Source organism: Prenolepis imparis, unplaced genomic scaffold (genome assembly GCF_030444845.1).
Source record: "Prenolepis imparis isolate NDT839.2.m4 unplaced genomic scaffold, iyPreImpa1.0 SCAF_87, whole genome shotgun sequence".
NCBI lineage: Eukaryota > Metazoa > Arthropoda > Insecta > Hymenoptera > Formicidae > Prenolepis > Prenolepis imparis.
In genome coordinates, this window is record NW_028141245.1 from 92,098 (window position 1) to 113,282 (window position 21,185).

A 21,185-nucleotide genomic window follows, 5' to 3' on the forward strand; every position below is an offset into this window, starting at 1 on the left:
GTGTCGTTCGATTCTGTCTCTCTCGTTCTGTCTCTCTCGTACTGTCTCTCTCGCACTCGCGTCCGCGCACTACACCGCAATTCGCACACTTAAACTGCACATTTTCTGGTCCTTCGAGCCGGATGCTCGCGTCCTAGAGGTACCCGGCACCCGCAGTTGTCGCGACTTCGGTGAACCAGTGACGCAGTGGTGAAGTGTTCGTGCATTCTGAAACAGAATGGAGGGTTTAATCAACTCTCAGCGCGAGCTCCACAGGCGCATCGCCCGCATCTATGAGAACTTGAAGAAGATGGGTTCCGCCAAGCTGACCGTCTCCTTGGCGGAATCTGCGAGGAAGGTCCTAGAAACAAAATGGACGAAATTTGAGGAGCAGCATGAACACTTGTACTCCGAATACAGCGATGAGCTAAAAGGCGACGATTACATCACCTCAGACTTGGCGGGTCTCGTCGAAGACGCGTACATACGGCAACGCGCCGCGCTGTTGGACCTCGAAAGGTCGCTCTCCGCCGCAACGACGTCGGAGCCCGCGCGAATCGAGTCTACATTGTCGCGCAAGACTCTGCCTCGGATCCAGCTGCCTCAATTCTCCGGCCGGTTCGAGGAGTGGCCAGCCTTCCGCGACCTGTTCCGGTCGATCGTCGTCGAGGAGCCGTCCTTGTCCAAAGTAGAGAAGATACACTATTTGAAGACAAGCGTGAAGGGCGACGCCGAGCAGTTGATCCGGAACCTGCCGACAACAGAAGACAACTTTGAGCGCGCCTGGGCCACGCTAAACGATCATTATGAGAACAAGAGACTCTTGGTGAGATCCTACCTGTCGGCCTTCACATCACTGCCGCGAATGAAGACTGCTTCCGCGTCAGGTCTTCGTCGCATTTTTCACGGTGTGCTCTCCACCGTCGGCGCTCTGGAGGGCATCGGGCGTCCGATCGGAGCCTCCTCGGATCTTTTCGTCCACCTAGTGGTCGAGCTTCTCGATCCGAAGACTCGGCGCGAGTGGGAGAGCTCTCTTGGAAAATCATCTGAGCCACCGACCTATGAGGAGCTTCGCACGTTCCTGCAGGAGCAACTGATGACGCAGGAGGTGCTGCAGACGATCAGCGCCGAGTCGTCCGGCAAGTCAATGGAGAAATCCGGGAAACCTGCTCGCTCCAGTCTAGTAGGAGGTAAAGGGCCGGACTCGAACCGCAGCTGCCCCCTGTGCAAAAGGGAACACTTTTTGGCTTATTGTGACCTATACAAGAGGAAGACGGCACAGGAAAAACGCGAGGCCGTCACTACTCACCAACGATGTTGGAACTGCCTGGGCCGCCACTTACTTGGAGAGTGCAACTCCGCCAAGGTATGTGTCAAGTGCTCAGCTCGCCACCACACATCTTTGCACGATGCCTTCAGCGCTGTGCCCACCGCCGGGCCATCCGCGTCGGCTACAGTGCACGTCGCCAAGCAGCCACCTGCGGAGTGCGGACCGGTTTTACTCGCGACAGCTCGTGTGCGGGTAACGGATCGCGTCGGAGTCCGTCACATCGTCCGCGTGCTCGTGGACCCGGGATCCGAAACCTCACTAATAGCCGAGTCTCTCGCGCAGAGACTACGCCTCTCGCGAACCCCGTCGTCAGTGGCCATCTTCGGGGTTGGAGGTGTTCAGACGGGCTCTTCACGAGGTCGAGTCGCGGTCACCGTGTCTTCGTTAACTGGACACTTCTCGCTCACCGTGTCATCCTTGGTGTTGCCGCGGCTGACGATCTACAGCGGCGCGTCAGACGGCGTGACTCGGTCGTGGTCTCATATTCACGGGCTCGAGCTCGCTGATCCCGAGTTCCACCGCCAGGATCCCGTGGAACTGCTGTTGGGAGCGGACGCCTACGCCAGCATCGTGATGCCCGACCTCCGACGTGGAGAACCCTCTGAACCAATCGCGCAGCGGACTCAGCTAGGTTGGGTGCTGCTGGGAGCCGCAGGCGTCGGTCATGTTGCAACTCAAGTGTCGTCTTTGCAGTGCTCCGCTGTGGAAGAGCTCACCAGGCTGGTGCGACGCTTCTGGGAAGCAGAAGAGCTTCCTCGGGTCGCGCTGCCGTTGACCGCCGACGAACTCGCGTGCGAGGAGCACTTCGCGCACACGCACGAGAGACTTAGCGACGGTCGCTATCAAGTGCGATTGCCCGTGCGCTCGGATCTGCCTGACCTTTCGTTCACACGTCGCGCCGCTTCCCGCATGCTGGACGTCATGTCGCGAAAATTCGTCCGCGACAGCGACTTCAGTGAGCGGTACCACCTCTTCATGGCCGAATACCTGTCACTCGGTCACATGTCGCAAGCCGTCGGACCGTCGCCTGCGTCGAAGACTCCGCTTTGCTACCTGCCGCATCACGGAGTGCTGCGGGGCTCCGGGCCCGAAGCCAAGATCCGCGTGGTCTTCAACGGCTCTTCACGCAACGCGGCCGGCGCTTCAATCAACGCCTTTCTTCACACCGGACCGAATTTGCTGCCGGCGCTCGCGGACGTTCTGATCCGTTGGCGACGTCACCGCTACGTCTTCGTGGCAGACGTGGAAAAAATGTACAGGAAGATCCTGGTGCACCAGGACGACCGAGACCTGCAGCGGGTTCTGTGGGGAGAGAAAGACAAGCCGTCAGACTATCAGCTCAACACCGTCACCTACGGCTTGGCAAGCGCACCGTACCTCGCCATCCGCGTGCTGCGCCAACTAGCCGCGGACGAGGAGAGCCGCTTCCCGTTGGGCGCCGACGTGTTGAGAGGAGACATTTATGTCGACGACATACTCACCGGAGCGGGTGATTTGGAGGAGGGACGTCAGCGTCTGATGCAGGTGTCAGCTCTCTGCAGGGCGGGCGGTTTCCCTCTGCGAAAGTGGGCCGCAAATCATCGGGCCCTCCTGGAGGAAGTCCCGCTCGAACACCGCTTGACGTCTTCAGCCGACGCCAGCCTGCCGACGGACGACCACTCCGTGCTGGGCCTCCGATGGAATCCGGACAGTGACGACTTCGCGTTAATAGTGCGGAGAACACCCCACACCACGCCTACAAAGAGATCGGTGTTATCTCAAACCGCTAGACTGTTCGATCCGCTAGGCTGGATGGCGCCACTCATCGTGCGAGCGAAGCTGCTCGTCCAAACTGCATGGTTGCAGCAGCTCGATTGGGACGCACCGTTGGCCAAAGAAGAAGCTTCGTCGTGGACCATGCTGGAGGAAGAGCTGCCGCTGCTAGAAGGAGTTCGACTACCGCGTTGGTTTGGCAGCGACGTCTCCGCGAGTGCCTGGGAGCTCCACGGCTTCTCGGATGCCTCCGAGCGCGCCTACGCCGCCGTGGTATACCTGCGATCCACTGTCGACGATACACCTAGCATCTCCCTGGTTGCTGCCAGGTCAAAGGTCGCCCCGTTGAAGAGAATATCGCTCCCTCGCCTGGAGTTGTGCGCTGCGACCTTGCTAGCCAAACTAGCCGAGCACATACGGGTTACGCTGGGCCTGAAAGTGTCGGCGGTGAACCTCTGGACGGACTCCACAGTTACGCTCGGCTGGGTACGTGGACACCCTACAAAATGGACCACATATGTAGCAAATCGTGTGAGCGAAATACAGCGAGCAAATCCAGAAGCAAAATGGCGACACGTTCCTGGCCGAGAAAATCCAGCCGACTGCGCATCCCGAGGAGTATCACCGAGGGAGCTTCTCTCACATCCTCTCTGGTGGAGGGGGCCGAACTATCTCTGCGAAAGCCCGGAAGCCTGGCCAAAGGACGCCAGTATGGAAGCCGCCGATGACATCCCGGAGCAGCGACCGCTGCGATGTCTCGTGGTTGCCGACGTTCGGGAACCCGAAGAACTCTGCCGTTTCTCGAGTCTCCGTCATCTACTCCGCGTCTCCGCCTGGATGTGGCGCTGGCGGAGCCGATACCACCAATCTGCAGAGATCAAAATGGGCACGGCGCGTCCGGCACTCTTGGAGCCACGAGAGCTGGAAGCGGCAATGCGCCGCTGGATCCGGGTGGTGCAGTTAGTGCACTTTCATCCGGAACTGGATGATGCCCGCGCCGGGAGAGCCATGCCTCGACGAAGTCCACTCCGCAAGCTGGCTCCGACGCTCGACCACGAAGGGATCCTGCGGGTACAAGGAAGGTTGAAACATTCCGTTTTAGACAACGATCAACGCCACCCTACAATACTACCACCGGAGTCCCGGTTAACTCACCTGGTGATAGACGCCTGTCACCGACGCACGCTGCACGGGGGAGTCCAGGCCACCTTGGCTAGCATCCGGCAGCAGTTCTGGATCCCGCGGGGACGTCAGCTGGTTCGCCGACATATCCATCGCTGCTTCACTTGCGTGCGATGGCGGGCGGCAACTCCACAGCCGATGATGGGTGCTCTACCACGGGCACGTGTCACTCCAAGCAGGCCATTCATGCACACCGGGGTGGACCTCGCGGGCCCCGTTTGGCTTCGGACTTCGAAGGGTCGCGGCCAGAAGTCATATAAGGGGTTTCTGGTCGTCTTCATATGTTTCAGCTCCCGCGCTGTCCACCTGGAGGTCGCAAGCGATTACTCGGCCTTCCTAGCTGCCTTCCGTCGCTTCGTGTCGCGCCGAGGGCTGTGCGAGACCATTTACAGTGACCGTGGGACGAATTTCGTCGGCGCCGACAACCAACTCAGGGAGCTCTTCAAGGCCGCTGGTCGAGAGATGAGGTCGATCGCCGGACACCTGGCAGACGACGGCATCAAGTGGAGTTTCAATCCGCCGGCTGCCCCCCACTTCGGAGGGCTCTGGGAGGCGGCGGTCAAAGCGGTGAAACACCATTTGCGACGGACCATCGGGGAGACAAAGCTCACGTTCGAGGAGCTCACAACACTCCTCGCCGAGGTCGAAGCATGCCTCAATTCAAGACCACTTCAGGCCTTGTCCGATGACCCGGAGGATCTCGACTCCCTGACGCCTGGACACTTCCTGGTTGGCGGTCCGCTCAACGCGGTCCCAGAGCCCTCGCTCCTGGACGCGCGGCCAGGTCGGTTGAGTCGTTGGCGCCTCCTTCAGCAGATGCGCGACCACCTGTGGCAACGTTGGACCAGCGAATACCTCCAGGGACTTACGCCAAGGCCCAAGTGGTGGGCCACGCGAGGGAACCTGAGGGAAGGCCAGCTCTGCCTCATCAAGGGCGAGAACACCCCGCCGTGCCGCTGGCCGCTCGCTCGAGTCACTCGCCTGCACCCGGGACAGGACGGCCACGTGCGCGTGGTGGATGTCCGGACCGCCGTCGGCGAGCTGACCCGCCCAGTGGTCAAGATTGTGCCACTGCCGACGACAGACGCCGCGGATCCGGAATCGTCCGCGTAAATCATCGCGCTTCGATCTCCTCCGCGCCACGCGTACAATCGCGCCTGAAAATAGATGCACACTCAATTACACACGTATTCGTTTCCGCTCAGTAACATTGTAAGTCGTACGTTCACTCACTTGCATAATTGTCGCGTTGTCCGGTCCCGAACTTGTCAGCTCGAACACTCGCCCTTTTCTCGTATCACGTCGCAACGGTACACATGGGGCACATAACCTCACCTGTCAAACGCGCGACTGCACGCCCCTTGATTTCGATCGCAACATCGCTACGATCGATTCGAGACATATCGCCGCGAAGAATGCATCTATGAGAAAGGAATCGCGAGGTTGGTCGTCGCTCGCATCTCGACGAGGCGGGCGGGATGTCGCAAATATGTGTGTGTGTGTGTGTGTGTGTGTGTGTGGGTAGGCGAGCATAATGTGCTATTTCAAGAAATATGCAATTCTGGCGATCATCTATAACGCGACGGCTAATAAATCCGAGCTGCCGGCCGGTGCGTCGGCGCAAGCCCGCGCGCGCTCGCTCTAGCGCGTCGTCAAACATCGCGCGCTCTCGCTCTAGCGCGTCGTCAAACATCGCTCGTTCGAAACACCGGCCGCTCGAATCATCGCGAGAAAACAAACGCGCGGAAAACAAACAGCTTTGTCCTCCGGCTTGCGAGAGAGTCCTTTATCGCTCCGTCACGAGACCAAAAATTGATGATCTCATTTTTGGTACTTTCTCGAAGGTCGAAAAGGATAAAGCTGCCCGTTTAGCGCCGATCGCTCTCACTCGTCTTGACGTCGTTCGTACCGATAGATCGCAGTTCGCAAACAAGTTTCTTTTGTTATATCGCACTTCCGGCTGATAAATAAGCTTCGCGCAGCGATTGCACTTCTCGCAATCGCCGTGTATCAATCTCTGTACATTAACTGTAAATATAGTGCCGTTTCAAATATTCTTTTGTGTCGTTCGATTCTGTCTCTCTCGTTCTGTCTCTCTCGTACTGTCTCTCTCGCACTCGCGTCCGCGCACTACACCGCAATTCGCACACTTAAACTGCACAATATTTGTATTATTATATCACTTGATATCTTGACTTTCGTTCCTTGTTATATAGACATGTCTCCACAGTCACGTTCAAGATTTGTTGTAAATAGGAAGCTATAGTGACAAGAACCTTCATATTAACATAACTTAATTGTAAGTGATCACACTTTTATTTCAGAGAATCTTGTCATAATTTATAAGTTTATTATTATTCACATTATATATATATATATATATATATATATCACAGTTTTAATTCAATGTTAATGGAACACGTCTTACCAATTATTATGGACCACGCCAATTTTTATCCAGTGACATTATCTTTCAAATTGACGCAATTATCTGGAAAAATTCGAACTAACTCATTCTTGCCTTCCAACGAAGAATCTGTTTATATTAATTTTATTATATTAACAACGCTCATGACAATTATCACCAATCTTATATGTTCCATTTTTATCTTTAACTTTAACTGTTCATTTTATTCCTAATTGTGTGCCTAATTTATAAAATTTAATCGTTAGAGTTTATTTAAATTAATTATGACATTCCTTTTTTTGTCGTGATTTCCTATATGCTATACCATCGCACTTTGAATTCGTTTTATATAATTTATAACATTTGTTTGTCCGCCAAACACAACATCATGTTATGCTATTTATTATTTATCTAATTTAAAATGTGACGGAAAGTTATTGACCAATTGGTACAGGAAACCCACCTTTTCTGGTAGATATTTGAATATTTATCTAGCCACCCCTTAAAATATAAAATTAATACTATTAGGAGTCTGGTGGATCGCGCCATTTTACTTTCTGATGGACGTTTCCATACTGATAATTTTGACTTTACCATACATAAAAAATCTGAGCAAAAATTTAAACTTCACTCTTAAAAAATGCGGCCTCAATACATTGTATACAATCTCGAAAAAATTAAATAACTTAATTAAAAGAGGTAAAGATAAAATTGATAAGTCTCAAAAAATTAACGTTGTTTACATGATTGAATGTGGAGACTGCGATGCAACATACATTGGTCAAACAAAAAGACAGTTATTGACTCGAATAAAGGAACATTGCAGCAACATAAAAAACCATCCCAGTAATTACAATATAATTAGTAAACACAGGACAAAATTTGGACACGATTTCAAATGGCTTGAATCAATAATTTTATATTGCGAGAAGCATAAAAGAAAAAGGGAGTTGGCTGAAATGTTTTTTAAAAAATACAACAATACAATAAATTTGCAAAAAGACACCGAAAATTTAAACCCGATTTATGATAAGTTAATACATAGCGTATGATTGTTTGTTTGTGTCTCGATACCCTCACTTTTTTACGACCTTTATTATTATTTCGACAATAATCATACTGTAAGTATGTATTTATCTAAGATCTACTCGTTTCTAACAGTGTTCAAGTACATTCTGTTTAAATTAATTTTTATTTAATTAATTTTTGTTGGAAAAATACATTAATATCAATTTAATTGCGACATCTCTATTTATTACTCTTGTTATTCAGATATGGACTTATTTTCGTTTATCTAATTGTGCCTTACTTATTATTTGTATTTGTTGTGTATTTCGTTTATTAGACAATATAAAATGTGTACAGATATCCCAATTACAAGTAATTAGAATACTGGGAGAATAACGGGATAAGTACGATACGTCCGGTCGGAACACGTGTGTAATAGCAACTCGCTTCTCCTCCTTCGTACACGCACACACGATCCTTAAACCCCCGCGCATGAGCTCTCCTAAAGGTGGTATTTAGATTTAACCGCGTACGTTCGTATTACGTCCGCGCGCTATACAATCGAATATATAACAGCTCTTCTCCCCGTAATTATTACAAGTTACAATATTTAATTAATAAGCAAAATAATCACCGAAACGATCCGGTGGTTTGCGCTTTCGCGCTGGCCGCTCTTGACGCGGTTCTGACGCCGGTGGTATCTCAGGGTGGACAGATGAGTCTGGCGCCTCGACCAACTCGGAGTCCGATAACGACTCCTGCACTTTTTCTTGCTCCGAGTGTTCTGAGGAATTAATTAACGGTCTTTCTGTCTCTGTATTCGCATTTATAATCGGGCCGCTATCCCACGCTCGTAATTTCGCATTGTCGTCCACTGCCGGACCTACTGCTCGCATTTGCTTAACGTGACGCTTCCAGATTTTGTTATTTGGCAATAATATTCTATAATGTAGTTTACCTAATATTTCGACGACTGTTCCAAAACGCCATTTAATGTTTTTATCTAAATATTCGCGTACTGCGACTTTTTCTCCTACTTTAAATTGATTAAGACTTGCCTCATCACTTCCCTCTTTCTTCGCTCGGGGAAAGATTAAGTTTAGTCTACTATTCAAATTTCTTCCAAACATTAACTCTGCCGGCGATTTTTTTGATTCTTGGTGCGGCAATAATCTATAGTGAAACAATAATTTCTGTAAATTCCTTTTTATATTTTTGTTCTGAAGATTTAATTTTCGTAGACCTTGTTTTAATGTTTGGACGAAACGTTCTGCCAACCCATTGGTGGCAGGATTGTATGGCGCCGTGCATTTATGAAAAATACCATTTTGCTTGAGGAAATTTTGAAATTCTTCAGAAATGAAAGTGCGACCATTATCGGATACTAATACTTGTGGTAATCCGAAGGGTAAAAATGTCTTTACATTTTTCTATGGTTTTCTCAGCATTGATGTTTTTCATGCACCTCAGGCCATCTAGTATACGCGTCTATGAGAATCAAAAAGTTATGTCTCATGAAAGGTCCTGCAAAATCCACATGCACTCGCTGGAATGGCTCCGTTGCCGGTTCCCAGCGATGCTTGATTTTTCTAATACTAGGATTGTTGCTAAAAGAATTACACGCTTTACAATTTTTTGCTAACATTTCGATTTCTTTATCTATCCCTAACCACCAACAAAAGTTTCTACTTAAATTTTTCATTTTAACGCAACCGAAATGACCTGCATGTAATTCATCTAGAACACGTTTTGTTAGTGATTTTGGAATTACAACTCTTTCCTTTCTAAAAATTATACCGTTCTGTAAAGAAAATTCATTGTCTTGATAACCCAAAGGTACAAGACTCTTTCCATGTTCTAGCGCTACTGCTATTTTTGATAACGATTCATCTTTACTGATTTCTTTGTAAATTTCTCTTGCTGTAACCGGTAACGCTTCCAAGTTTTCCATCAAAAGTATATCTATAGGATCATATTCCCCTACTCGCTTTTCCGGCACTGGTAATCGTGAAAATCCATCCGCATTACAATGTTCGCTTGATTTTCTGTATTTAATGGCAAAATTGAACGCTTGTAAGAATACCGCATAATGTTGCATTCGCAATGCGCTATATGCCGGTAGACCTTTCTGCGGATTAAAAATCTGTGCCAACGGTTTGTGATCAGTTACTAATATAAAATTGTTTCCGTATAAGAATTGGTGAAATTTTTTAATACCAAAAATGATCGCATACGCTTCTTTGTCTATCTGGGCATATTTCTTTTGCGTATCTGTTAATGAATTCGAGGCGCATTGAATAATTCGCTCGCTCCCATCCGGGTATATGTGCGATAGCACAGCACCTACGCCGTACGGGCTAGCATCGGTAGCCAAAACGATTGGCAACTGGGTATTATACGGTACTAAAATTTCGTCTTTCTCAAATTCTGCTTTCGCCCGATTGAAAGCTATTTTACAATCTTTTGTCCATTTAAAAGGAACGTTCTTTTTGAGTAGATAATTTAATGGACGTAGAAGATCACTTAATTGTTTAATAAATCTACCATAGTAATTTATTAATCCAATAAATGCTTTTAGTTCTGTGATGTTACTCGGTCTTGGCATTTTCCGGACTGCTTCAATTTTTTGTTTTTCTTTAGATATTTCATTTTTACCAATTACATATCCGCAATAATTAATACTATCTTTAAGAAATTCACATTTGTCCTTATTAATGCGTACATTGTATTTCGATAATCTTTTAAAAACTAATTCTAAACGTTTAATGTGTTCATCTAAATCTTTTCCTGTAACTCTTATATCGTCCAAAAATACTGCAACTCCGATAATTTCATTTAAAATATTTTCTATTGTTCGTTGCCAAATCGTTGGTGCCGATGCTACGCCGTACATTAACCGATTACATCTATATAAACCTTTATGAGTATTTAAAGTTAAAATCTCTCGATCATGTTCGTTTAACGATAATTGCAAATATGCTTGTTTCAAATCAATTTTTGAAAATATCTTTCCGCCGTTCATGGACGCAAAAAGTTCATCAATAGTAGGTAACGGATGTTCATCCACAATTAATGATGGATTTACAGTAACGCTAAAATCGCCACAAATACGAATCTGACCGGTTTTTTTTTAATACAGGCACTCGGCGTGGCCCAGTTAGAAGATTCTACTTTTTCCATAATTCCCGCTTGAACCAATTTCTCTAATTCCGCTTCTACTTTTTCTTTCAATTTAAACGGAACTGCGCGGCTTTTTAGGAATACCGGTTTAGCATTCTTTTTTAATTTTAATCGAGCTTCAACTTTACTCATCAACAGAACTTCTTCCTTCATAATATCAGGATATTTATTAAATAATTGCTCCAACTTATTTTGACCATGAATCTCAAGCATTTTAATGTTTTCAATTTCTTTTAAACTTGATTTGACCTTTCCTAAAATTCTTAACTGATTTATCCACTCACGACCTAACAAAGGACTTCGATCATAGCGAACTATATACATATTCAATTCACGTATACAGTCGACGTCGCGGACTTTAACCTTGACGTAACCTAACGGCGCAAAGTTTTGTTTACAATACGAACGTAGTCTTAACTGTGTTTTTTGTATAACTATTTTTGGCAGTATTTTTCGCAACCATTTTTCACTCACCAATGTGACCGCAGCCCCGCAATCTACTTCGAAAATGACTCGACGATTTTCAAGAGACAGAGAGACCGTGAACTTATCCCGGAACTGAGAATGTTCCATCTCATTTAATCTGTAGACTTCTTCTAACAATTGCGTCTTACATTTCTTCTTGCAGACTTTTTGTAAATGACCAAGCCCGCCACATTCATGGCATTTTATATGTCGAGGAAGAGTGCAATCCGGCGCCAGATGATTCTGTCCACACCTGTAACAAGTAACATTATTAGACTTCGAGTTATGAGGCCAATGTGTCTTAGATTTATGGGACCCGCCAAACGAATTTGTCTTTTTCCCAAAATTATTCTTCTGATTCCTCAGTTTGGCCTCTTTGGCGTCAGTTTTCTTCTTCGCAGCCTTAGCGCCTGCTCCAACAAAATCCACCGCCACCGATACTTCCGATTTCAATTCCGTGACGCCTTTCTCTGCCAGCTCCATTCCACATCCTGTCTTCAAAGCTGATTCCAATGTTAAATTTGCTGTCTCCAGCAACCGGCCTTGGATACGTTTATTCCGTAGTCCAAATACAAATTGGTTCCTTAGCTCTGTTTTCAAGTATTCACCGAACTTGCAATGCAGGGACAGCTTCTGCAACGCTGCCATATACTCCTGACATTTTTCTTCCGGTAATTGAAGTCGCTTCCGAAAAACAAAAATTTCCGCTATTTTCAACGGCTCCGGGGCATAAAATTCCTTTAATTTATTAAGCAAAACGTCATATGACATTTGATAAGGGTCTTCTGGTTCTAAACGGTCGCATAATATTCCGAAAGCTTCTACGCCCAGGAAATGTAACAAATACGCGACCTTTTCTTGCCCTTCCAGCACTCGAAAAACTCGAAAGGCTCCTTCCAACCGTTGTAACCACCGTTGGAATGTTTGCTGCTTCGGATCAAAAAAATCGACATTAATCTTACTATTTCCGGCAGCTTGCCCCATTATTTGACTAGGAGGCTGAACAGAAACAGTGCTACTGCTTCCAGCTCCCGAGGTTCCTGGCCCTTGGTTCTTATTTCCATCCTATGGCATCGTCGTCCTGTACTAAACGCTCTTCCAGAAAGTTCGGTGCCACGTGGTCACAAATCCACGTGATTGCTCCGCTTTACGTACGTTCGCTAAACGTGGTTTCCAATTTAACGCTTGATTTACGTTGATCCCATCCTCGTCGCCAACTGTTGTGTATTTCGTTTATTAGACAATATAAAATGTCAAATTCAAAAGGAGGCTATATGGAGCCACGCGTAGGGTGTAGGTACGCAAATATTAAAACCAAACTTGTTGGAATAACAAATTTATTGAATCTAAACGTTTCTTCGGATCACAGGCTGAATAACCACGAATTTGATTGGGATAACGTTGAGATCTTGGATGAGGAACCGTTTCTAAAGAAGAGACTTGTTTCAGAGATGCTGTTTATCAGGCGCCAGATAAATGGCCTAAATCGACAAGAAGACACAGAGTGTCTAAGTCAAGCATATATATCTGTTGTGACAAATATGCCTCAAATTTCTTGAAAGACGGTCTTCGTTTAGTTGTTATCGAATTCCTTTAGAGAGCCATAAATCATTTGTGTTGAGATTAATGACTCAGTAATTTGTACAACAAAAAGGGTAATATATTGAGAACAATGTTTTTAGAACAATTACAATAAGAATAATATATCTGATACACACGAGCTGTACAGCGGAGTGTCAGGAGAGTGAGTACAACGCGCCACCGCACACATTAGCGCCCTCTCAAATCATACCTCAAGCTGAGGATAAGTCATATTTTATAAATCTTATCACTTCCTCTTAAAATTGACTTGTTTTTCTTTAATTTAACAAACCCAATAGTTTAACTAATTTCAAGTGTTGTACTTTAACCAATGGTTTAGTCATAATATCCGCGATCTGATCTGTACTTGCAATGTGTTCTACATTGATCACACCTTCATGGTATTTCTCTCTTACAAAATAATAACGCACTTCAACGTGTTTAGAACGTTTATGAAACTCTGGGTTTTTAATCAGTTTTATTGCACTAGCATTATCTATCATTAATGTAGGGACTTCATTAAGTTCTGTCACTTCTTGAAGCAGTCGTCTCAACCAGATGACCTCCTTTGTTCCTTCACTTGCAGATATAAATTCCGCTTCAGTTGTGGAAAGAGAAACCGATCGTTGTTTTTGACTCATCCATGAAATGGCTCCACCTGAGTATTTACAGACAATACCTGATGTTGATCGCCTTGTTCGGATGTCTCCTGCATAGTCTGCATCGCTGAATGCTTCCAGTATTCCGGGTTTATAGTTAGCTTGATACAGTAATTTAGTTGATAAAGTACCACGCAAATATTTAAAAATGCGCTTAACCGCTTTCCAATCTGATTGCTTTGGAGATTCTAGTGATTGAGATACCACACTTACAGAGAAGGCAATATCAGGCCTCGTACTTGTGGCCAAATATATCAGGCTTCCAACAGCCTCTCTGTATGGTGTATTCTTCAGCTCCTTGTCTTCAGGTGTAGATTCTTGTTTTTCACATGGAGTCAAAAGTGGATTTGATTCTTCCATGTTGAACCGTTTCAGAATCTTGTTCGTATAAGCTTCCTGATTGATTGAAATCGATCCATCGTTTTCTTGCTTTATTTGCATTCCAAGAAAACAGTCAGCCGAGCCTACAGTTATTTTGAACTTATGTTGTAGTTCTTCCATAAATAAATTGATTTCATTAATGTCTGTTCCAGCAATTAAGCCGTCATCCACGTATATGACAATGATCAGCTTTTGACTGCCTTTTTTCTTGTAGAACATACATGGGTTCACTGGAATGTAGACCTTGAGTCTTGATAAACGTGACGAACCGCTTATTCCAGCATCGTGGAGCCTGTTTTAGTCCATACAGACTTCTTTTTAGCTGACATACACGACCAGTCCCATCATTGTAGCCATCTGGTTGTCTCATGAAGACTTCCTCTTCAAGTTTACCGTACAAGAAAGCAGTCTTTATATCGAACTGAGCTAGATGCAGTTTTTCATGCAGCAACACTGATAATCGTGCGGACGGTGTCAAATCTCGCCACAGGACTGAAGGTTTCATCATAGTCTATACCGGATTTTTGAGCGTAGCCCTTAGCAACGAGCCTTGCTTTGAATCTATCAATTGATCCATCAGCTTTTGTTTTGGTCCTTAAGACCCAACGATTATCAATTAATCTCTTTCCAGGCGGCAATGGTACAAGTTTCCAAACTTGATTTTCCAACAATGACTCCATCTCGTCGTCCATTGCTGCTTTCCAGTGTAATTTTTCAGCAGAATTCATTGCATCGTCAAATGAACTTGGATTACAACTTTCAGCAATCATTGCGTATTCATCATACTTCTTGGGACACTTTAGTAATTTCCGATCACGTAATTTTCGTTGTGATTCTGTGGACTGATGACCTCTGGAACCTGAGGACTTTTCCAATTCTTTGCTAGTTGTGTCTTCTCTGCTACTTGTATCTTCATTGCTGCTCGTATCTTCTTTGCTGCTTGTATCTTCTTTGCTGCTTGTATCTTCTTTGCTGCTTGTATCTTCTTTGCTGCTTGTATCTTCTTTGCTGCTTTCTATCTCCTCGTCGGCCTTCTGTGTATTTAGTCTCAGTTCAGAGGTTGGGCTATCAGCTTTGAAGATAATATCGCGACTTCTTATGACTGTATCTTTGTCTTTAATCCAAATTCGATAACCATCTTTTTCGTCGCAATATCCGACAAAGATTCCTTTTTGTCCCCTCTTATCCCACTTCTGGCGTTTCTATTTTGGCACATGGACGTAACATTCGGTTCCAAATGTCTTAAAATATTTAATCGATGTCAATTCCTTTCCAGACCAGAGTTCAAGAGGAGTTTTTCCTTTAATACTTGTTGGGCCAGTTCGATTCAGAACATATGTAGCAGTATTGACTGCTTCAGCCCATAGTTTAAGAGGAAGATTCTTCGCGTGAAGCATAGAGCGTCCGCTTTCAACCAGTGTCCGGTTTTTACGCTCGGCTGCTCCATTTTGCTCCGGCGTATATGGAATGGTCATTCTAATCTTGATTCCTCTTTGTTGCAAAATCGATCGAACTTTAGAATTGTCGAACTCCAAGCCGCCATCCGACTGCAATTCCTTGATCACATGACCAGCTACCTCCGCTTCTGCTAGAAATATTTTTAATTTTTCAGCAACTTCAGATTTTTGTTTAAAGAAAGACTCGTCGATACTTTGAATGATCGTCCTTGAAACAGACATAGTAATTAGCACCAGCAATCGACTTATTTTGCATGGGCCCACAAACGTCTACATGTATAATATCACCTGATTTACTGGATCTATTCTTGCGAATTCCGAAGCTTCTTCGATGTTGCTTCCCGTATACGCAGCCTTCGCAGAATTCTTCATTTACGACAACTTCAATTCCTTGTTGCTTGAGAAAATGTTGAACATGTGATTTTCCTTGATGCCCGAGACGTTCGTGCCATAGCTGTAGTGTTTCAGTTGAAGATGTCACATATGCCAACGCAGGTCGTTGAGGCTGAATTACTCGCATCAGTAATCCATATAACTTGCAGATTGTCTGTCCAACAATGTAAATTTTTCCATCTTTTACGATCTGGCATTCTTTATCATCAGCAATAAATTTAAATCCTCTTTTCAATGTGGATAATACTGAAAATAGATTTCGAGTCAGCTCAGCCACATGCCAAACGACTTTAAGATGATTCTTCATCCATGTTCCATCGATCAGCATTTCGACAATCACTGTACCATATCCAATTGCCTCAATAGGTTCTTTATTTCCCACTCTTACAACTTTTGGGACTGCGAACCTTGTATACGTATGAAAAATCTTTTCATCCGGCGTCATATGTTCCGTACAGCCCGTGTCTGCTAACCAAATTTCAGAATCTGGAATCTTCTCTAGTTCACATAAGAATGCTTCACCAATCTCTTTGCTTGAGGAATCTGTGGACTTTTTGTCGGAATTTTCGTCTTTCTATTTACAATATTTTGCAATGTGCCCGGATTTTTGACATTTAAAGCACTTGTAAACTTTCTTGTCAGATTTACCGCTCTTATCTGTCTTCTTTCCGACAATACTCTTCTTTTTAGTCTTTGCCATGAACGCTGATGATTCCTCTTCATTTTTAATCGACAACCTGGCTTCAATGAGTCGAAGTCGTTCTGTGAGAAGATTGACTGTCCGTGTTTCACGAGGAATCGACTCCCATACACTTTGAAACTCAAAATGTCCATCTGGAAGTGTCGACATTATTCTACTCATCAGAACTATCTCAGGTAACCTTACCTTCTCAAGACGTTGCATCTCATCATTTAACTCATGAAAAACGCTCTGTATCTTTGCCACATGAGTTGCTATATTCTCACCAGAATTCTTGCTATAGTTGAAGAACTGACCTAGGAGACGATCCAGTCTTTGACCTGAACTCTGCTCATATATGGCAAGCAGTTTTTCCCATATTTCTGATGCGCTAAGACAAGTATTAACCAGTTGTAAATTTGCATCATTCAAACCTTTAATAATGATAAGGCGAGCCATTGTATCTTTCTTCTTAAAATTCTTCATTGCAACGTTATACGCGGTTTGTGTTTCAGCCGTCGAAGGATCTGCATCTACTGGCTTCTTGAGCTCACCTGTCGCTACTTCTAACACCTCATGATGTTCGAGTACAAGCTCAATTTGCAATTTCCATACCAGCCAATTTTGTGCTCCCTCCAGCTTGTCGATTTGCGTTTTGAATTCCATAGTCCTCTCGGAATGCAACAAAAAAAACGTTCACACAAAATCACCGACCACGTTTTTGTCCGTTCTAATCAAACTTTTCAGTTTTCCCTTTTTATTCAGCGCAGTGTTTACGTGGTTGGGCCCATAACCTGTTGAGATTAATGACTCAGTAATTTGTACAACAAAAAGGGTAATATATTGAGAACAATGTTTTTAGAACAATTACAATAAGAATAATATATCTGATACACACGAGCTGTACAGCGGAGTGTCAGGAGAGTAAGTACAACGCGCCACCGCACACATTAGCGCCCTCTCAAATCATACCTCAAGCTGAGGATGTCATATTTTATAAATCTTAACAATTTGTAACATTAATCTTCATACATCGTATGTTTGAGAGAGGGAGATAGAGAAAGGGGGGGAAGCGAGAGGAAGGGGGGACAGGGATAGAGGGAGAGAGACGGAGGGGGGTGGGGAAGAGGGGGGAGAGGGAGAGAGTGGAGAGGGAGAGGGAGAGAGAGAGAAGGAGAAATAAATTCCACACATTGTTTGACATTGACTTCGATAACAGGCTATGAGCCGTGGTAGGGCGCCTTATAAATAGCATCAAAACGAATATCTTCTTCACTCGTGCGTCGGGCGCGTCCGCGTATGGTCGTGTGAACGTGCGATGGATGAGTGTGTGAGTAAGAGTGAGCCCCCTTTCGGAAATTCCTCACTATACTCGTCATTAGAGTCCACTTTTGAGTACCTCATGACATATTATGTCACTTTGTCTATTTAATGGGATATCGATAGGGGGGGCTCACGGCTTTTGCGCTACGTGCGGTAGTATGTAGATTCCCCATTATTATTTATTGTATTAAATTTACTGAAGAAGGTCCAAAGAAAGGACCGAAACGTTTAGATTCAATAAATTTGTTATTCCAACAAGTTTGGTTTTAATATTTGCGTACCTACACCCTACGCGTGGCTCCATATAGCCTCCTTTTGAATTTGTAATTTATCAATGCAGGGAGCCTACATTGTTACTTAATATAAAATGTGTACAGGTATCCCAATTACAAGTAGTTAGAATACTGGGAGAATAACGGGATAAGTACGATACGTCCGGTCGGAACACGTGTGTAATAGCAACTCGCTTCTCCTCCTTCGTACACGCACACACGATCCTTAAACCCCCGCGCATGAGCTCTCCTAAAGGTGGTATTTAGATTTAACCGCGTACGTTCGTATTACGTCCGCGCGCTATACAATCGAATATATAACAGTATTCATTTTTATCCTTCTATACTGCGTTCACGGAGAGAACGACCACGGTCGGCGCAGGTTTCGGCAGAGTGGGGGTCGAGTGGGAAGACGCGAGCACGCTACTCAATGCCGTATCATTGCACTCTAAGGTCCCAGCGCAATTTACTCTATATAAATGGAATAGGTAAAATAATTAGAACATCGCGTTATCAAATTATAAATATATTTATTCTACTTTTTTCAAATCTAAAAATTAATACCAAGCATTCTAAAAATTAATACTAAAAATAATTATTTATTAATACAATATTATTATATTTTATTTATAAGATAAGCTTAATTTCATGATTTTACTTTATTGTTTAACTCGAATTCGAAAAAATGTTTGGATTGCTTGTACGCGGGACCCTTATGCCGGTTTTGCCGGGTAGGGCCGTGTGGCCTTGCCATTGGACGGCGTGGAGGGGGCAAAATGGGCGGTCAGTCGGGTGGGATCTGCGCGAACCGAACGAAATGCGTGGTCGTTCTCTCCGTGAACGCAGTATAGTATCACTTGATAAGGGCCCATATCCATAGGCCGAAACGTCGTGTATTTAAAAAAAAAAAATAAAATTTGCCACTTAGGTCGAAGAAGAATAAATATTGTTGGTTTTGTTCATTACTGGCGACCTTTACGTTCAAATTTTTGCTTTAATTTATGTACTGAGGAAGACTAAGTAAAATCGAAACGTCTAATATCATATATTTGGAATACTATATGTATACAAATATTGCTCGTAGTTGGCCTTTTACAATTTATAATTTGTTTTGCATTAAACGAGATTTATCTTAATTTATTTTATTTTAATTTAATAAATTTTTTATTAAGAGATTATACACTTATAATTTCTCTAAATAAAATAAACTTTATTATACTTTTTCTTTATTTTCTATAAAAGAAACTTATAAAATTAACTTTTTTATAAAATTTAAACTTATTAACTTTTTATAAAACTGTAAATTCTTAACTCAAGCTTGTTGAATAATACTTTTTCGATTTATTGACTCCGCACGGACTCATATGAGACCCACTATGGATGAATTTTTTAAATCATATTTTTTTCGAAAGCAATATATTGAAGAGAAATAGAGTAAGGCAAATTCACGCGACTTTGACGATTATAAGCATTTAATTTCAAATCTTTATGTTTCGCTTTAAAATATTATAATTTATTTTATAAAATATTGCTTTCAGCATATTCCCTAACACCCAGGAATACAATTAACTACGTGTATTCAAATATATTGTATTGCATCACTCACGCGTACGATTCGCATATACAGAGATGTGCAGCAATAGGTGGGACAAAATTTAAGGGGTGATTCTACATGATAAATTATTATTGATTTTTATTTTATCATGTAGAATCACCTTACATTTTGTCCTATCTGTTGCTGAATACCTTTCAATAGAGTATTGTTTGCAGATTATTTTGGTCCATAAGCATACCAGCGTACTACCTTTTTGGTCTAATATACGTAATATAAATCTGAGCCGTATGGGATCCGTGGTTTAAAAATTTTAATGTTCAATATTTTAAAACTAGCCAAAAATTAATCTTTTATATATTTAAACAGTACTTTATCTGCACATTATGATGGTACCATCAGCATATTAGCGTACAAACTTTTTGGTCTAATATTCGTAATTTAAATCCGCGTCGTATGGAGTCCGCGGTCCAAAAATTTTAATTTTCAATATTTTAAAACAAGCCATAAATTAATTTTTTATATATTTCAACAGTACATTGTCTGCACATTATGATGGTACCATCAGCATACCAGCGTACAACCTTTTTGGTCTAATATTCGTAAAATAAATCCGCGCTGTAAGGGATCTGCGCGGCTTAAAAATTTTAATTTACAATATTTTAAAATGAGCCAAAAGTTAGTCGTATATATATTTTAATAGTGTATTGTTTGCAGATTATGTTGGTACCATAAGCATATCCGCGTACTACGTTCTTGGTCTAATATACGTAAAATGAATCCGCGCCGTATGTGGTCCGCGGTATAAAAATTTTAATTATCAATATTTCAAAACGAGCCAAAAATTAATCTTTTATATATTTCAAAAGTACATTGTCTGCACATTATAATGGTATCATCAGCATACCAGCCTACAAACTTTTTGGTATAAAATACAAAATATAATTGTTCGCCGTATGGGATTCGCGGCTTAAAAATTTTAATTTTCAATATTTTAAAACGAGCCGAAAATTAATCTTTTATATATTTCAACAGTACATTGTCTGCACATTATGATGGTACCATCAGCATACTAGCCTACAAACTTTTTGGTACAATATACATAATTCAATTGTGCGCCATATGGGATCCGCGACTTAAAAATTTTAATTTTTAATATTTTAAAACGAGTCAAATATTAATTCTTTATATATTTCAACAGTACATTGTTTATAGATTATTTTGTTACCATAAGCACATCAGCGTACTATCTTCTTGGTCTAATATACGTAAAATGAATCCGCGCCGTATAAGGTCCGCGGTTTAAAAATTTTAATTTTTAATATTTCAAACAAGCCAAAAATTAATCTTTTATATATTTCAACAGTACATTGTCTGCACATTATGGTTGTACCATCAGCATACCAGCATATAAATTTTTTGATATAAAATACGAAATATAATTGTGCGCCGTATGGGATTCGCGGCTTAAAAATTTTAATTTTCGATATTTTAAAACGAGCTAAAAATTAGTTGTATATATATTTTAATAGTGTATTGTTTGCAGATTTTTTTGGTACCATAAGCATATCAGCGTACTACCTTC

The 21,185-nt window shown here is 43.3% G+C and overlaps 3 protein-coding genes and 3 long non-coding RNA genes across 6 annotated transcripts; 1 reads left to right on the top strand and 5 right to left on the bottom strand.

Annotated features, from left to right (window-relative positions):
• Window positions 1-627: 627 nt before the first annotated feature.
• Window positions 628-1,610, bottom strand: LOC145947476 (uncharacterized). The gene is made up of 3 exons (XR_014427174.1): window positions 1,289-1,610; window positions 818-1,201; window positions 628-730 (listed from the first exon to the last, which is right to left on the bottom strand). It is a non-coding gene; the product is annotated as an uncharacterized LOC145947476 (long non-coding RNA).
• Window positions 1,611-2,578: 968 nt separating this feature from the next.
• On the bottom strand, window positions 2,579-3,556 carry LOC145947475 (uncharacterized). The gene is made up of 3 exons (XR_014427173.1): window positions 3,174-3,556; window positions 2,791-3,044; window positions 2,579-2,611 (listed from the first exon to the last, which is right to left on the bottom strand). It is a non-coding gene; the product is annotated as an uncharacterized LOC145947475 (long non-coding RNA).
• A 96-nt stretch (window positions 3,557-3,652) lies between these two features.
• LOC145947477 (uncharacterized) lies at window positions 3,653-4,548 on the bottom strand. Its single transcript, XR_014427175.1, has 2 exons — window positions 4,217-4,548; window positions 3,653-4,126 (listed from the first exon to the last, which is right to left on the bottom strand). It is a non-coding gene; the product is annotated as an uncharacterized LOC145947477 (long non-coding RNA).
• LOC145947473 (uncharacterized) lies at window positions 4,385-5,036 on the top strand. Its single transcript, XM_083057256.1, has 2 exons — window positions 4,385-4,972; window positions 5,028-5,036. The coding sequence occupies exons 1-2, from the start codon at window positions 4,385-4,387 to the stop codon at window positions 5,034-5,036; spliced, it is 597 nt and encodes a 198-aa protein (XP_082913382.1).
• LOC145947468 (uncharacterized) lies at window positions 4,882-6,344 on the bottom strand. Its single transcript, XM_083057251.1, has 2 exons — window positions 5,477-6,344; window positions 4,882-5,400 (listed from the first exon to the last, which is right to left on the bottom strand). The coding sequence occupies exons 1-2, from the start codon at window positions 5,480-5,482 to the stop codon at window positions 5,053-5,055; spliced, it is 354 nt and encodes a 117-aa protein (XP_082913377.1). The 5' UTR covers window positions 5,483-6,344; the 3' UTR covers window positions 4,882-5,052.
• Window positions 6,345-10,739: 4,395 nt separating this feature from the next.
• On the bottom strand, window positions 10,740-12,287 carry LOC145947474 (uncharacterized). The gene has a single exon (XM_083057257.1). The coding sequence runs from the start codon at window positions 12,285-12,287 to the stop codon at window positions 10,740-10,742; it is 1,548 nt and encodes a 515-aa protein (XP_082913383.1).
• Between the last annotated feature and the right edge of the window lie 8,898 nt (window positions 12,288-21,185).

Excerpts from the sequence above, each read along its gene's own strand:
- LOC145947474 (XM_083057257.1), bottom strand. The coding sequence starts at position 12,287 with ATGGGGCAAGCTGCCGGAAATAGTAAGATTAATGTCGATTTTTTTGAT.
- LOC145947473 (XM_083057256.1), top strand. The coding sequence starts at position 4,385 with ATGGGTGCTCTACCACGGGCACGTGTCACTCCAAGCAGGCCATTCATG.